The sequence below is a fragment of the Primulina tabacum genome, chromosome 2, assembly GCF_025594145.1.
Source record: "Primulina tabacum isolate GXHZ01 chromosome 2, ASM2559414v2, whole genome shotgun sequence".
NCBI classification, from domain to species: Eukaryota; Viridiplantae; Streptophyta; class Magnoliopsida; order Lamiales; family Gesneriaceae; genus Primulina; species Primulina tabacum.
The window spans coordinates 51,566,085-51,583,235 of record NC_134551.1 but is presented as its reverse complement, the minus strand read 5'-3'; the positions used below and the strand labels follow the sequence as shown (position 1 = coordinate 51,583,235).

Genomic DNA, 17,151 nt, shown 5'->3' with positions numbered 1-17,151 from the left:
GGCAAAGAATCGAAAACCCCTTAATACTCATCGAGCTGCGGTGAGGAGGCTGTAACCAGCAATTGAAAGAAAATTCGCATAGGTGTAACAAAGTTTCTTCCATGATATATATTTTGCAATAAAAATTGAATCGAAAATAATTTATTATAAAATCAGGCAGAAACTAATAAAAAATCCCTTTTCTATTTTTCTCGTATGATAAAGAAATGTGTGAAATTCGAGCTGTATAAATATTTATGTCCATTTTTCAATGATTCCCATTGGATGGATTGGCATGATGGGTGATATATCTTGAAGCTGATTTTAGGGGCCGCATGACATACTAAAATACATCGTATGGAACGTGAAATCTGCTTCGCAACTTTTTATTACTTTATATTCCTTTCACAATGTATATTTATTATGATACAAATGGATAGACAAAAGTTAGCTTGCGAAGATGGACAAGATGATGGCCTGCATGCGTGATTGATCCCTTGACTACCTAAAATTAGGCCCCGGAGACTGCTAAATATAGTAAGCCAATTGCAGCTTTATTTTGCGGAATAAATAATCATATATTTTATTTATAGAATTTCAACTATTAAATTCTAAACGTAACATGGAAGTTACGAATGGGACTTTTTTTGGTATTAAAATTTTGACTATTTGAAATAATAATAAAAATGATTGAGGGTTGATGATGGAATTGAAGTCCCAAAATGAAAAAAAAATATTTGTTCTTCGTGTTAATATTGTTGGAAATTTTAATAAAATTTAGAGGTTGAATAAAAAATTATGTCTCATGAATGTGAAAGTGTTTTTTGGCTCTCCACATTCTTGAGTTAATTGAAGAGTTTTGACTCTTCATATTCTTGAGTAATTGGAAGATTAATTAATTAAGTTAATTAATCTTGAATGACTCTTGATGTGCATTTTGGAGCTTATAAATAGTGTGTTCATTTCCTCATTTCATACACATGAAAATTTTATTTCTTTCAAGCATTTCTTGCATTACATATTGTTATCTTTCCATTTGACCTTCGTTAAATCTCGGTGATAAAGTAAAGGTACTGTTTTCAGTTCACCGTAGTAGTGTCTCGTGCTAAGTCACTGCTGGTTGTTCTGTTGTATTCTGAGAAACAGACGTCCGCTGAAACCTCGAAGCACATACCGGAGAGGGGGAATCTGTTTTAAGGAAACTGTACACGCTACAGACCTCGGTTTGGTTTTGCTTTCTTTTACACAACAGTCATACTGTAAACATCACACTTGTTTCGATTATTGCTTTATCTCTACAAGTTGGTTTCTGTGCTACGTTTTTTAGCAATTTTTCTAACAAATATTTGAAATCGAAATATTTCTTTTAAGTAAATTTAATAATTTATGACAAGCTTCATATCACATGTATTCTAACACAATTCCCCACTAGATTAACATAACACAAACCAATTCACCCATCCATCCATCTTAATTAATTTGCTGTCCTAAGTCACATTTAATTTCATACATTTTTAGTAAATACTAGGCATGTTATTCCAAAGGCAATGACCACAGTTCCTTTCTTGTTCTGATAGCCCAGAGGAGGCTGCATCTGGGTTGTACCTTGAATCTTTGGTTTGACTTTCTATCTCTCCGCTTGTACCATGGGTCAAATTAAAGGGTACTAATTGCCCATTATTCTCTTCATTCCAATCCGGAATCGGAACAGCCATCGGGAAATTATCAAGAAGATTGATTAACAAATCATCATCTACACCAATGATCACATTACCTTCTGCTTTGTTATCGATGCCTGAAACAGTAATATGTTAGGTTATATACTCAAGAAAGATGTTATCTCAAAATGGTTGTTTACATTAGTTTTAATGTTCAAAGTGTGCGTTTAGCTTAATCAATAATGTGCATCGATCTATTTTGACTTTAAAGTTTAGAGAGAGATTTTCTAATGATAATCACTGAGGAAAAGGGCTTTCATTAGAATTCAAAGGTCGGATTTTTCAGATGAAGGAATACTTTTTGCTAAGTAGTAGTACTGTAGAATAAAAACAGTAATAATTTGAACATATGTAATACCTTCATAGTTATTTTCAGATGAAACACTCCCATTCCCAAAGCTATAATCTGATGGATCATGCAAATTTCCAACTACAGCCCCTTCAATATCGTTCCATGCAGATTTCCCTTCGAATTTATCCTTCAAAGCCTCAGATTCCCCTATCAAATCCTCCAACAAACCACTATTTTTATCTCTAAAAAACGCTGTCTCCATTTCACTATATTGCTGATCAGCATCTTCACTTGAAGAAAGCTCCGGCGTCGCCTGGTTAGGCGGCACCGTTGATTGGATTAAAGGAAGCTCTAAAACCCCCATGCCAGTGCTGATGCCGAATTCGAGATATTTGCAATCAAGAATTGAAGGCACGTGGAGTGAATTTGGAAAACCTTGATCGGTATAAAAAGGCTGTGCCATCAATGAAGAAGGTGACAACGATGAGTTTGAGGCCGCCAATGAAAGGGACAAACCACCTTCGTCACGAAAAGGCCTCAACTCGTTGCTGCCATAGGGAGTGTTGGCATGGTTGTAATGATGAGGAGGGATGACCGAAGCTGCTGGAACAGACTGAAACGTGTCCAAGAAAAGTAAGGGGGTTTGGTTCATAGGTTTGGTTGATGACAAGGGTAAAAGGGATGACAGTGAAGGTACTTGGGGTGATGAACAGTTGAGATGATGACGTTCTTGATGATCTTGCGGGTATATTGGTAATCCGGCACGTTGTCGTCTCTTGAATCTCGTGTTCCAGTAATTCTTTATTTCGTTATCCGTTCTGCCAGGAAGCTATAATGTAGAAGAAGAAGAAGAAGAAGAAAGAAATCATCATGAGCCTGGTTGAGAAAGAAGAGTGAGTGGAAGTCTGAAAATAAGTACCTGAGCAGCCATGCGAGCCCATTTATTACCAAGTGTAGCATGAAGTTCAACAATAAGTCGTTCTTCTTCTGCAGAAAAGGCGCCTTTCTTGAGATCAGGCCTCAGATGGTTCGCCCATCGAAGCCTACAGCTTTTTCCACATCTCATCAACCCTGAATTCCTTTGAACTGCATTCCAATTTCCTTCACCGTGCTTCTTAACGTACTCCACCAAAATCGTATCTTCGGATACGGTCCACGGGCCTTTCTTCAACGCGTTCCTGTTATTTGTGGGTGTTGAAGAAGACTTCCTTGAGCATGAAGCACCACTAGTGGCCATCAAAGATTTTTTCTTCTTCCTTCTTCTCTCTCTGTTTGTTTTGCTAAAATGGAAAGAAATGATGAAAGAAGAAAATCGGTGTGTCAATTGACTAGAGAAAAGGTGACTAGTTCTTGTCTTAAAATTTCTATAAATTCTAGCGTTTCATGCAAGAAAAAGGGGAAGAAATATTGATGTTACAAGCAAAAGGGTAGGCTGATTTACTCATGAAGTAAAAATATATTTTCCCTTTCAAATTTTCATAGACTGTATATGTTTATGCAAGAACAATATTGGATAGAAATGATGAAACAAGCAAAAGGGTAAGTGATTTTATTCCCTTCTGAATTTATAAATGTGTTTGAATATGTAAGAGAGGGGGTAAAGATCATAAGAAATGGAGGTTTGGAGAAGAAAAAGGGAGAAGAGATGTCTGCGAGTTTGGGGGAGAATGGAGGCTTTGTGAGCTAGAGTGTGATGAGATTTTATAAGTGGAAGCTTGCGTTTCGGCCCGGGTTGAATGCCCCTCCATTGGAATTAATTTAATGTAAAGCAACACTTTTACACCAAGAATGTGTAATTAATTAACTTTGTCACATACTTACAATTGAGTTTGCATGTTTCTCGTGAACTTTGCTTAAGTTTCGACGCGGCGACTGACGTGTTGTCTTCGTAAGATTCTAGTAAAATTTACGTGTGTAACACAATTTGCGCCTACCATATATGTTAATTTACTTTTAAAAAATGTTGTTACAGATTTACATTTCAATTTAGGCATGCTTACCCGGCAACCAGTTCCGATTTCTATGCATGGAACCGATCCTTGAGTAGGTATCTTGTGAGACGATCTCACGAATCTTTATCTGTGAGATGGGTCAACCCTACCGATATTTACAATAAAAAATAATACTTTTTGCATAAAAAGTAATATTTTTTTTGGATGATTCAAATAAAAGATCCGTCTCATAAAGTACGACCCGTGAAACCGTCTCACACAAGTTTTTGCTCCGATCCTTCAGAGGTTTGGGACAGTTCTGGTTACGGTTCCGAATCGTTCGCGCATGATTCAATGATTCCAGGTTGAACAGCCCGGTAAGCATGCCTGTTCTACTCCCAGTCTCCCTTGTAGCCATTTCACTGACGATAGCCACACAGAGTCTCTTACAAATTTAAATATATATAATGTCACTGAAGCTACCATTTTATGCCACTTTTTATTATATCTTTGTAATGAGAATTATATTATCCAAAACTAATGTGTAATATTTCCTCAAAAAACATTTTAAAACTTAATGGGTAAGATAAATAATAAATTAAGAATGTGAAGGAATTTAATTTCATCTATTTTCCACTTTTTAAATAGATATTATAATAACAAAAATCTATTCTACAATGTGCGTGTATAAATATATATGTATATATATTGTCTTGTAAATTATTTTTTTACAGGCGCTTATATTATATATAGATAACATTGGAGTGGGTATCTTGTGAGACGATCTCACGAATCTTTATCTGTGAGACGGGTCAACTCTACCGATATTCACAATAAAAAGTAATAAACTTAGCATAAAAAGTAATACTTTTTAATGGGTGACCCTAAGAGATCCGTCTCACAAAATACGACCCGTGAACCGTTTCACACAAGTTTTTGACATAACATTGGGTATATAAACGGTGACATAAAGACACAAACACACACAATCATGCATGCCCCAAAGATGAACAACTGAATGCTAAGATTTCAGCAATCACTGATTCACCAGAAACAGTTGATTAGACCATGAAGAAGATCTTCAGAAAGGCGGAAAATATTAAATTTTAACTGTAATGACTCATTCACACCAAAAAAAATCTCGTACACTATGTGCATAAATAACATCAGCTTGCTGAACTACTCTTATCATCTGCAAGATGAAAGAACATACTAAAATACAGGCACCAAATAGTTGACAGCTCTCATGTAAGAAACAATGATCTCGAATATATGATGCATGAATGCAACACATAAATGATATGAAATTTATTTGAAGAGTGCAGTTTACAAATTTACAGTTTTAATATTCTTAGTATTTTATTTGAACACTTCAATGAAACACAAATTGAGCGGACCAAGAAACTTGCTGCAAGTCTTTCATTCAATATAGTAGTATACTAGTAGTATAGACTTCTTAGACTAAAAGCTAATATAATCTGTGATACCTCGAGTTCAACATCAGCTTTGGAGTGATAATTTGGAATGCAGAATAAAAGCTGGAGCAACTAATGCAGAACCTTGAAAGTTTTCCAAGTTTGCAGGATGCTACCATTATAGAATCATCAATCAGGAACAGGGCAATGCAGGGTCGTTGGAATGAAATCGAGGCCAGGAAAAGTGCAAAATAACATTTAGTAGAGGGAACTGCTTAAGGAACCAGTATATCCTCTGTTTAACGTCTCAAAAGATACCTGAGCAACCAATTATCTCCAAAAACATGCCCCATTACCAAGCTTTAAGCAAAGCATCATAACAAATCTTTAATAAACTCAAGGTTTAATGTATCACGGACAAGAAGATAAATCCCAAGAACTAGGACCAGCGTTATGCCAGACGACATGATTCGTTGCTCTAATTCCAAAGGAAGTTTTCTCCCACCTCGGGCCGCCTCTATGAGGATCAATGCCAAAGAACCGCCATCTAATGCTGGTAGAGGAAGAAGATTTATCACTGCCAGATTGAGATTCAAGATGGTAGCAAATTGGTAAAGGCCATCAGCATTCGATTTGGCTACTTCTGCCCCAACAGCAATAATGGCTATCGGACCAGAAACCTTACTGGCAGTTTGAGAGAAATTTAAGACTGTCTGCTTCAAACCGTCCAAGACATTTGACGTTAGGCCCCAGAATTCACTTCCCGTATAACGAAAGACATCCCACAAATTCTTCGGTTTAGCTTTTGAAAATTTGATGTTTGGTGATAATTGAACTCCTATTCTACCAGTACCATCGGAATTTTTATCTGGCGTAATGTTGATTTCTACGTTTTCTCCAGCTCTTTCAATCTTGAATAGTACTTTTCTTTTGGGACTGTCTCTAATGATGTCAACAACCTCTGAAACTAATCTCGGGCTCGTACTAGAAAGGTCGATATCATTAACACCTAATATAACATCACCAGGCAATAATCCCCCTCGTGAAGCAGCTGAAAGTGGCCTAACCTCAGGTACAAGAACACCAGGAAAAGATTCTTGAACAGGCAATCCAACAAAAACAACTTGTGCAAAAACTATAACATAAGCAAAGATAATATTAGCGATCACGCCAGCAGAAATAACCATCACCCTATCAATCATTGGCCTATTTTTCAGTAAATTCTCGTCATCCACAGGAATATCACTATCAGGATCATTATCAGGAAACCCGACAAAGCCACCAAGAGGAAACGCTCTAAGGGAATACTCCACGTTTTTTGAATTAAATTTAGCTAAAATTGGACCAAAGCCAACAGCAAATTTACTCACATGAATACCCAGAAGATGAGCTGCCCAAAAATGACCACTTTCGTGAACAACAATAATAGCAGTTAACACTGCAGCTGCTTCAAGAACCGATTGAGCGCTCTGGAAGCCACCAAAATCCAGGCCAGATACAGCCAAAGTTCTAAACTTCTTTCTCCTTCCTTGCCTAAATATTAAATTCTTGCATAAAAATGGGGTTTTGCTGCAAAATCTTGAACAAGATGAACCCAAAACAGTAGAATCTAAGGGATTAAACAGATGGGCTTTAGTTTTCACAGAAAAATCTGAAATGGGCGGCGTCCTGGAGTTGAGAAATCTGTGAAGAGCGTGGGAGGTTGAGGATGATGACAAGTTTACGATCATTTTGATGAGTTTCGAAAGACTACGGCGAATATTATTAGCTCGGAGGAGGACGAAGATGAGTTTAATGTGGGAAAAAGATTGGATAACTAGCAATTTTGTTCTGTGGAGGTGGAGGGAATGAAATGTTCCTATCCATTTCGACGAACTTTGTTGTTTTTCGAACAATTTTGGGTTCGTGAAAGAAAGTACTGAATGCTGGTACTTGAATTTGGGCATCAAGCGTGAATCGAAAAGACCAAAGGCCCAAACAATATAATTCCAAATAGTATTTTCTATATTATTATTATTTTTTGACGGTAAAACTCGAAATTTTATTGTAAAGAATCGTCAATTACAAGATTAATCAATCAAGATGGAAATTCTCCATTCATCCACCCAAAGGATGGGAGAGAAGAAAAAAACAAAATGAGCCAAAAAATGAGCTACTTTATTAACCGATCGTCGAACATGACCTAATTCAGAGATAATAGGTGTCTGAATTCGAGCTCTCATATTTGCCGCACAAGAACCAATGTAGCATTCATTATTTCGACACGATTCGAGTATTTTCTATATTATTAAATTCGACCGAGATTTTTACTAGATCGACACTCAAAATTTTGTCATAAGTGCATTCATTATTTCGAAGCTGTCAAAATAAGTTATGTTTGTTAGATTGGTCTGTCTCATCCCCACCAAATAAGTAAGTTGGGTCGATAAGTTCTTGATCCGTCGAAATGATCATCGTGTTGTGAGTCAATCAATCCAATATAACGAAAAACTAGCTTGTTGGATTCAATTGTATGGCGACCGCCAACCGGGGGTCCATTTCTTCAACTTCCGAGAATTTAAAATCCATGATATGAATGTTGAGCATCACCTTAAAGTCGACAAATTATATGCCAAGGATTTAATCATTGTTTTTAAAATTTCATGACTCCAAACTACTCCATGGACACAACAATTAAGTAATATTATATATATACATATATATATATAAACCCAATTATTCAAATGCTTAAAGAATCGATTCAAGGATTGATCACAAATCACAATAATGTAATATTCAAATAGGAACATGTTTTTAATTATAAATACAACCAAATTATAGTTATATAGGTACATAGCTTTTTCAATAAACAATTGGGACCATACAATTTGAGCTTTTACCTAAACCATAGACATGCCTCCACCATTCCCCTTCCCAACCCATTCACAATATTCCTCTCCAATGCTTACTTTAATTTTTTACCCTTCGTTTTCTACTTGCTCTCATCACGCATTTTCTCCCCAAAAATATTATTTCGTTTTAGGGCTTCGTTTGACTTGTAAAATGAGACGAATGCCTGATAAAATATGTTAAATCAATCTATATTAATAACACAATTATTTATAATTTTAATTCATTTGAACATCTCTTGATGGGTCAGTCAATATACTGAGTTATTCTATTTCTACTTTATCCATTGAATATCATGCACTGTTAGCATACTTATATCATGTATCATTCATCATCTGATCAACGAGTGTCTTATAGAACCTCTGACAAAATATTGAACGAAACAAAAGACTTATAATCAACTAATTTTTGATCTTTTATTTGCATTGGCATGAAGTACAAGACATAACTAACACAAGGAAACCTTTTTTAAAACGAGGGTGAATGGAAAAGGACACTCTTAGTGGGGCACGATGACCTAACAATTTGAAAAAGACGACGATTTTCACAAGTGAAATGGTGACCAGGTTCGATGAATCTGAGACACATGGGCAACCCCTTTGGAGGTATATATACATATACATATATATATATATATATATATGTATGTATATATATATATACTGCAGGTGCAGACTTATGATTCCTCCTAATTATCAAACATAAAAACCATTCTCATCTTGTGAAGAACTCTGGGATTTTTCTACAGGTAACTTAATCTTTTCATTTTTATTGTTTCAAATGATTTTAATTCCGCAATTATTTATTCACTATTCTTTTCGTCTAAATAAAGAAACGGTGCCATTCAAATGATGACAGTGGAACCGATATTTGCTATCTTTTGATGCGCATTGAGTATAATATATTGAGTTGAACTGTGTTTCTCTAGGAATACTATTGGTGATGGACCAATTCAAGGCGAGGAGCGACGACGCCCTCTCTTTCATAAAACGACTAGAGAACATGCCGTCAAGAATGCCTCCGGAATCTACTAAAATCTCCTCCACATGATTTTACCCATACTGTTTTCAAATGAAATGCCTATTCTTGAACAATTTTATGCAACACTTTCTTGCTTGGTGGAACTTTTTTTGTGTCGAACCATATCGACCGGTGTTAGATAACGTCGAACACAAGAAAAGTTCGCGCTGCGTGTTATGTGTTGCGTAGTATTGAACGAGAGAGTTCCCCCAGCCCCTTCAAGCTTCACCTGCGTTTGGCGTTATAATATTTTTTCCGAATAATTATTCGATTTTATTATCTCAATAAAAATGTCGACTCTTTGATCTTGTGTTATATATGGATGATATTGAAGTTTGGAATATCCTACTTTTCATGCAAGCCTTGTGTAATTTTTGTCATGATTTTTAATTGATTTCCATTACATCGTATATTATTCAAATAAAATCTTTTTGTCGAAGTATTACGTACCTAGATCAAATTTAATTTCTATTGGTCCTATTCTTCTTAAAAGCGAGCCCCAAAATCTTGCAACAAACCACTTTCCCACACATCTGACCATATCCCACTAATTACATTTATCCAATTCATTATATGCAAATATCTTTTTTATATGTATTGTGAAATTTTTATCAAGAATATATGTGTTGATAAAGGGTTTCGATCACATAGAGTCGACAAATGAAATGGATTAATTAATACTTCATATACGAAAAACGACAAAAAAAAAAGTTATTCAGTCCTCTTTTTGTATCATGAGTATATAGTGTTTTCGCCATATCGGATAGGGATGCAATCGAGTCGAGCCGAGCCGAACTCTTGAATGTTTGAGCTTGGTTCGTTTATAATCGAGCCGAGCTCGAGCTTTATTTAACGAATATATGCATGGCTCACGAGCTTATTCAAGTCTTTATCGAGCCTAAACAAGCTTAATAAATATGAATTATACATTTAAATTTTCATTAAATTAATTAAAAAGTAAATTATATATTTAACGAAAAATATATTATTCTTATTAAATTTTGTATATTTATTATAATAAATAAATTTAATAGATTTTTCTATATATTTCATAAATAATATGTAAAATCAATAAATCAAATATCAAAACTATTATTTTTTCATCTAAAAGATTACTAATGAACTTACCAACGAACATGTTCACGAGCTAACGAGCCGAATACTGTAAAGCTTGAGTTTGGTTTGTTTATCTTAACGAGCCTCATTAAACGAGCTTTTTTCGAATCGAGCTTCGAATAGCTCACAAACGGTTTAGTTCGTTTACATCCCTAATATCGGATAGTTCTTTATGTCATTTATTAAAAATATGAAATCTTAGTTTATTAATCGATCATTCCGAAATCATTTTGAATGATATTAAAAAAATTATTTTTAAAAAAGTGAATACATGCTGTGAATTAAAGTACAGAAAAAACTACTCTTATGCTATTATTTTTTATTGTAAATATCGATAGGATTGAACTTTCATGAATCCGTCTCACAAAATAACTATTCAATCTATTTTGAATTATTCTTAATTGATTTTAAGAATTCATTGATCTTTCTACAAATTTGACAAGTGTTCCTCAAGCGCATATTTGATTCAATGGGCACATTTAATTTAAAATTTTGAAGGGCAAAACAGAACAGGTGGAAGTGATGGTAGCTTCTTGTGCTTCGAGATTCTTCAGAAGATCGCTCCTTGGGAACTTAAGCTACTCTCCGGTTTCTTTATCTACTGTGAGAACCAGTATCGCTTTCTCCAGTTCCTTTCGTCACGTTCGAGCAATGGCTTCTGACTCTGCCGCCTCTTCACCATTCAAGAAAGTCCAGATTCAGAGAGACAACGTTGTTAGTATGCTTGTTACTGCTTGTCGATTTTACTGCAGTTTCATTCAATGGCGTGATTAGTATAGTGTGATTTTTAGTTAATTTATCTGGGTTTTCATTTTTTTTATGAGTGGATGGAGAATGATGGGCTTTTAGAATCTCGGAGGCTGATACGTTGTAGGGTTTTGATCGATCAAGATTCCTTGCTTTCATTTTACTTCAAGTGAAGTAGCCCTAAGAAAAATGAGAATGATAAGGAAACGGATTGAATCGGCGGGAACAAGATCTTCAAATGCTTGAAGCGAAAATAATTTTCACTGATTTTTTTGATAGATATATGATTGATGTTCAGTCAATTATGTAACGGTTGCGTTTTGCGCTTCAAAATAGTCTTGCATCTGTTTTAACTTTCTTTTGTTTTTGGCATGTTCCTTGTTGGCGAAATCGATCGATCAAATAGGCATTTGATGCCTATGTCACTGGAAAAGACGATGCTCCTGGCATTATTGTGCTTCAGGAATGGTGGGGCGTTGATTTTGAAATCAAGAATCATGCCCAGAAGATTGCGCAGTTTGATTCGGGCTATAAAACTTTGATCCCAGAGTAAGATATAGCATCCACAATCTGGCAATTTGGTTTGATATTTTTTTGCTGATATTTGTCATTTTCTTGTCATAATTTATTCCTGTTTGATTTGATTATTGATGTGTTTTTCATATCCTTTTTGTTGAATTTAGTCTGTTTCGAGGAAAGGTTGGTTTGGATGTGGCAGAAGCACAGCATTTAATGGACGGTCTTGATTGGCAAGGAGCTGTGAAGGATATTGAAGCATCAGTTAACTGGCTGAAGGCAAATGGTTCGCAAAAGGTACCTGATAATCTTTCGATGTTTCTTCTATATATTTCCTCTGCTGGATTAATATTATATATTATCATAAGTATATATTTGATTGTTGGGCACCTTTTTGTAAGTTTGTAGTTCACGGCAATTGTTATAATTTGAGTTTGCAATCGAGCTAGGTTAAACAAGAATAAGAATTTATTCTGTTGATTATCCTTTTTCTTTAAAAGGTTTGTATTCATTGAGTTATTGTCACTAGTATTGCAATTCCAGCTTCTTGTTAAAACTCATGTATAAGTGTATCCTGTATATAATGTGATGATCTCTTAGTGGTTTTTTTTTTTGAAAATATTGTTTCGTTTTTCCTTTTTTGGAGTTTGCAATCACTTATTTTCAATCAATAAGTGTTTTCCCTCTCAGTGGAATCCAAAAGATCAGAGTGTCTCACACAGAGCTGCGTTTGCTGTGGCCACTATTTTGCACACTCGAAATGTGTGCGCTGGTTGCTAACTATATTGCACAAGTTGTATAGTCTTTTTACTTAAGTATCTGTTAACATTGTCAATAGACAAGTTAATGGAAAATCGATATGTAACAATAGTGAATTTTGCATTAATGATCCTTATTTTTTTGTTTGAAAAGAAATAACCCTCGTCATTTACTTATTATATTTGCTTTGCTAGATTGGTGTAACAGGATTCTGCATGGGTGGCGCTCTCGCTGTTGCAAGTTCTGTGTTGGTCCCTGGGGTTGAGGCTGTTGTAGCCTTTTATGGAGTACCTTCCTCAGAGCTTGCAGATCCTGTCCATGCTAAGGCGCCAGTGCAAGCTCATTTTGGTGAACTTGACAATTTTGTTGGATTTTCGGATGTAAAGGTAATGTTATCCTTGCACTGTATGTTAACATATTTGTTCTTTTAATTTCTCAAAAACATAGCCCAATCTTTTCGCTGTGAAAACAATTTTTATCTTTTTGATGATGAAATGCTTTAGTTATAGATATATTGAGACCTAGGCAACCATCTAACTGGGATAGAATTTTGTGTCTTCACGGTTTTCATGTAAATCAGGTACATTTCCATCCCTTTAAAATGAAAAATACAATAAACTTGAGTCATCCTTTTAGTGAATTTGTCATACATTAGAATTTGCACCAGTTACTGGTTAATTTGGCTGAACAAACTTTTCATATAGTGATAGTGGATGTATTTAAAGAGTGCAATTATGTGTCTTTATATGAAAGGATAGGTTTGGCTTTAGCTATCTTTGTCTTCGGGGCAAACAGCCATCTCTTACATGTTGCAGGTTTCCTAATTCCGGTGTTGTGGGAAGTCGTGCTGTATTTAGGTCCTGGTTATCTGGGGAGAGTCCAAGAAATCTTTTTTTTTTTTTAAATTTCTTTTACACATTCCGACGATTCGCCGAGCGATGTATCCTTAATTCTCTTTTTAATGGAAATGGTGGCTGAGCAAGGGAGCTTACATGAAAATTATTTTAATTTTTTTGGATGTACCCCACGCCCGGCTCGGTAGGATATTTCTGGCAGCAACTGGATCTTACCTGTATGTGTACTATTTTTATGTACAGACTGGAAAAGCATTAGAAGAAAAGCTCAAGGCATCAGGAGTTCCACACGAGGTACACATTTATCCCGGAATTTCACATGCCTTTATGAACAAATCTGATGATGGAAAACAGAGAAGAAAAAGTATGGGATTGAAAGATGAAGATGACGCTGCAATCGAGCTTGCATGGACCCGTTTCCGCACATGGATGAGTAGCTTCTTGTCTCTTTGAGCTGTTCTGTTTTAAGATTAGACACCTTATGTGAAATAATCCGCCTTGCTCTTCATTTGTAAGAACAAGAAGTTGGCCCAAGGGGGATCCTGTTTCCTTTTCGGGTACACCCGTTTGGATGATCTCCTATATTCGTATTCTCGTAGTTCCTTGAATGCTTCTCAATGGCTTTTGTATTATATATTTATTGCTAATCTATGCTATGGAAATTGGAAGAGTAGTATTTGGCTTCGTCTCAAATGGGTGAGAAAGCAAACGACATCGTTGCCTAGCAGTTCTTTCTGGCAGCAAGACTGCCATTTTTAATTCTAAAGGTAAAGTTGACATTTTTTTAGAAAGTATACGTTATTTCCTTTATGATTTGAATTTAAAATTAATCTGAATTGGAGTCTTCATCCGAAGAGATTGATATATGATAATTGGAGAAATTTCATGTTACTTTATGACACTATCTTTAGAAAATACATATCGATAAATATTCACTCTTAAATACGTAATTGAGATAGCGTATGAGCATACTGTCCCTTTCAGGGGAGGGCTGCTCGGGTGAGTAGCCTGACCGAGTCAAATTCTTATCGGTACAGGTCAACGGAATAGCTCCCCGGCCTCTAATGTCCATACAAAAGATACGGCGAGCATAAATACCTATATTCCAACAGACTGGCTAATTTTGAGCGGCTTTTTAACCTTTTTGACTTATGTTATAATTCAATATGTGAGATTAATTTATTTTATAACATTATTACATAATCAAATTTATTTTAAAATTTCAACCCAATCATACTTATATTTCTGTATCAATTCATTTTCTTCCAATCATGTCCTTTACGACCTCAGATCATTACATAAAAACGTTATGTCGCAATTTGTTCGTAGTAGATTCGTTTCTTAGACTTGATTTAATTTCGTGGCAAATATTATTTATCCATCCATCATGGAAGAATAAAAGTACGAAATCGACTTATTTCAAAAAAAAAAAAGGGACGAAATCGACTAATATGTTCGAGATTCGTGCAACTTTCAAACTTATAAAAATATCACATCTATATATATATAAAAGCAGAGTTTTTGCCAAAAATAGTAATTTCCCGCCAAAATTTCATTTCTAAAAAAGGAAAGTTATATCATGAATATTGAAATATGTGTACTGCAATAAATGATAACTTCAATTATTGTTTGCATTGATTATATCAATTCATTTAATTCAAATTTGAATTTAATTCATTCTTATATTAATTCAAATATAATTTATATGTTATATGTTTTTTGTTTTTTATTCAAATTGAAACTAAAATCTATTGAAAACATAAATTACATTAAAAAATTTGCATTTATTATATCAATCAATTTAATTTGTGATATGATTTTGTGTTACTATTATATATATGAGATCCAAAATGCATATTATTTCGAGATTACCTTAATTTGAAAGAATTAATGCATTGTAGTTTTCTTCCAAAACCATATGTATATTATATATCTTGAATTGTCTTCTTAAAAATTCAAATAAAAGAGCTTAAGAAAATTAAAAAGATATATTCAAAAAAAATTTAAATGGACATTAAATTACCCTCAATAAACATGTATACTACCATCAATAATAAAAAATGTTTGACACCCAATGCACGCAATTCGAGATTTCCATAATTTTAAAGAGTTAATGTATGGTATAATATGTCAAAAGCGTCCAATGTATATTTTTTGTCTCTTGGTATGTCTTATTTGAATTTTTAATTATAAATAATGCAATATTGCATATTATATTAGAAACCAATTTTATTCTATTTATCTTACTAAATTTATCTACTCCAAAATTGAATTCTGAAATGACTCGTCTTTTCAGCACCATATATGAGTTGAATCCTTCCAAGATGTAATGTTCGTTTAAATTTAGATTTGTTCGTTGTTAAGAACTACCTACATATGGAAACAACGAGACATCAAGTTTGAAATATGTCTTTCATGATCGAGAAGTAAAAAATATTATTCTTCTATTTGTACAAAACTTTAATTATTACGAATTACTAATGTGATAATTTTCTTCTATATTACAAAGTTTACAGATACATGATAGTATAAAATGTCTCGTAATAGAAATTATTAAACCAATTATAAAGAAAGTACACGTCTTATTAGAAGAGACCTTATAAAATTTATTGACGTTGTTTTGGAATACACATAGTAAATGTTAATAAAATAACTTTTCTGATTTATACATAATTTACTTATATCACATTTTAATTTTTCTTTCAGAATAATAGGCTGTTGTGTATATTATGAAGTGATTTTATAAATAAAATCGCAACCCATTTGGATAAAGATATTGATGAAACAATTATTGTTATCATTCAAATATGTCAAACACGTGTCATGTCACAAAATTGTTTGTGAATGTGAATTTAGACGAAATTACTGAATTTTTTAAAAAAGAATTTCTCATTAATTTTATTTGAATGTGATTTAAAAATATTTTTTTATCACATGTTAAAAAATAATAATATATAGCTTCTCGAAAATCAAAGAATTAAATATATATTAAGGTTGGTGGTCAAAATCAATACACTAAATATGATAAGCATCATGTCATTGCCTTAAACTAACACAATCTAAAATTTTGATATATGATAGTGATTATTAGCAAAAAAAATTAATCGACATATATTTTTAAGAAAGTTTTTTAAAATTAGCGAAAAAAAGTTTTATTTTTATTTTTTAATAATTATATTATTTTTTTCAATTTAAATATATATTCATTTTTACTAATTTTTAATAATAATATCATTCCGTGCATCGCACGGGTTAAATAGTAGTGTCCTAAAAGCCAAAGTAAAGTTGCCCTTTTCCACTCAAATAAAAACAAAGAATGCCATTTCAAGGTCGTCACTGATTTTGTTCTTTGTATGCATCTTTCTTGTACATCTAATTGTATCTATGTATAATGTCGCTTTTCTTTTTTTCCTTTGAAATGGATGATAACACGTTTTATTTACAAAAAAAATTACTTTTTTTCCCTTTTTGGCCTAAATATATATAATTATTTGAGTTATATTAGATTTAATGTATTTTAAAATAAGTAGATACAATGACAAATGTAAAATCTCAAGACCGCTTGGTGTGAAAGATAAAACATTTATCGAATATTCATATTTATTTTGTCTACTAAATATTATTGTCATTCACCTCATCTCGTCCAGGTCGAATCCATTAAATGGTGGCTAAATATTTTGAAAACTCGATGTACAAATTGTAAAAATAAAATTCATAAAAAGTAATAATCCAATTTCATTTGTAAAATGTAAATATTCAATTGAGTTTGGGTCAATGTCTAGGTTCAAATTTATTTAGACTATGGACATATAAAAGAAAATGTTTTGTTAAGAAATCTACCTATAATGGCCAAGGTACAGCCCAGGTCTATAACTTAATATCATCTCATTCACGAATCAAACAATGACTATGTCT

At 33.6% G+C, this 17,151-nt stretch overlaps 3 protein-coding genes and 1 long non-coding RNA gene across 4 annotated transcripts; 2 read left to right on the top strand and 2 right to left on the bottom strand.

The window, feature by feature from the left end:
• Positions 1-1,312: 1,312 nt before the first annotated feature.
• Positions 1,313-4,006, bottom strand: LOC142538042 (transcription factor MYB41-like). Its single transcript, XM_075643483.1, has 3 exons — positions 2,909-4,006; positions 2,056-2,818; positions 1,313-1,774 (listed from the first exon to the last, which is right to left on the bottom strand). The coding sequence occupies exons 1-3, from the start codon at positions 3,224-3,226 to the stop codon at positions 1,494-1,496; spliced, it is 1,362 nt and encodes a 453-aa protein (XP_075499598.1). The 5' UTR covers positions 3,227-4,006; the 3' UTR covers positions 1,313-1,493.
• Positions 4,007-5,200: 1,194 nt separating this feature from the next.
• On the bottom strand, positions 5,201-7,247 carry LOC142536770 (putative membrane metalloprotease ARASP2, chloroplastic). Its single transcript, XM_075642100.1, has one exon. It carries the CDS (start codon positions 7,063-7,065, stop codon positions 5,710-5,712), a length of 1,356 nt encoding a protein of 451 aa, XP_075498215.1. The 5' UTR covers positions 7,066-7,247; the 3' UTR covers positions 5,201-5,709.
• A 1,646-nt stretch (positions 7,248-8,893) lies between these two features.
• Positions 8,894-9,587, top strand: LOC142538041 (uncharacterized). The gene is made up of 2 exons (XR_012818635.1): positions 8,894-8,972; positions 9,153-9,587. It is a non-coding gene; the product is annotated as an uncharacterized LOC142538041 (long non-coding RNA).
• Positions 9,588-10,817: 1,230 nt separating this feature from the next.
• On the top strand, positions 10,818-13,929 carry LOC142536769 (uncharacterized). The gene is made up of 5 exons (XM_075642099.1): positions 10,818-11,074; positions 11,514-11,656; positions 11,791-11,920; positions 12,577-12,768; positions 13,480-13,929. Exons 1-5 carry the CDS (start codon positions 10,883-10,885, stop codon positions 13,687-13,689), a joined length of 867 nt encoding a protein of 288 aa, XP_075498214.1. The 5' UTR covers positions 10,818-10,882; the 3' UTR covers positions 13,690-13,929.
• The last annotated feature ends 3,222 nt before the right edge of the window (positions 13,930-17,151 follow it).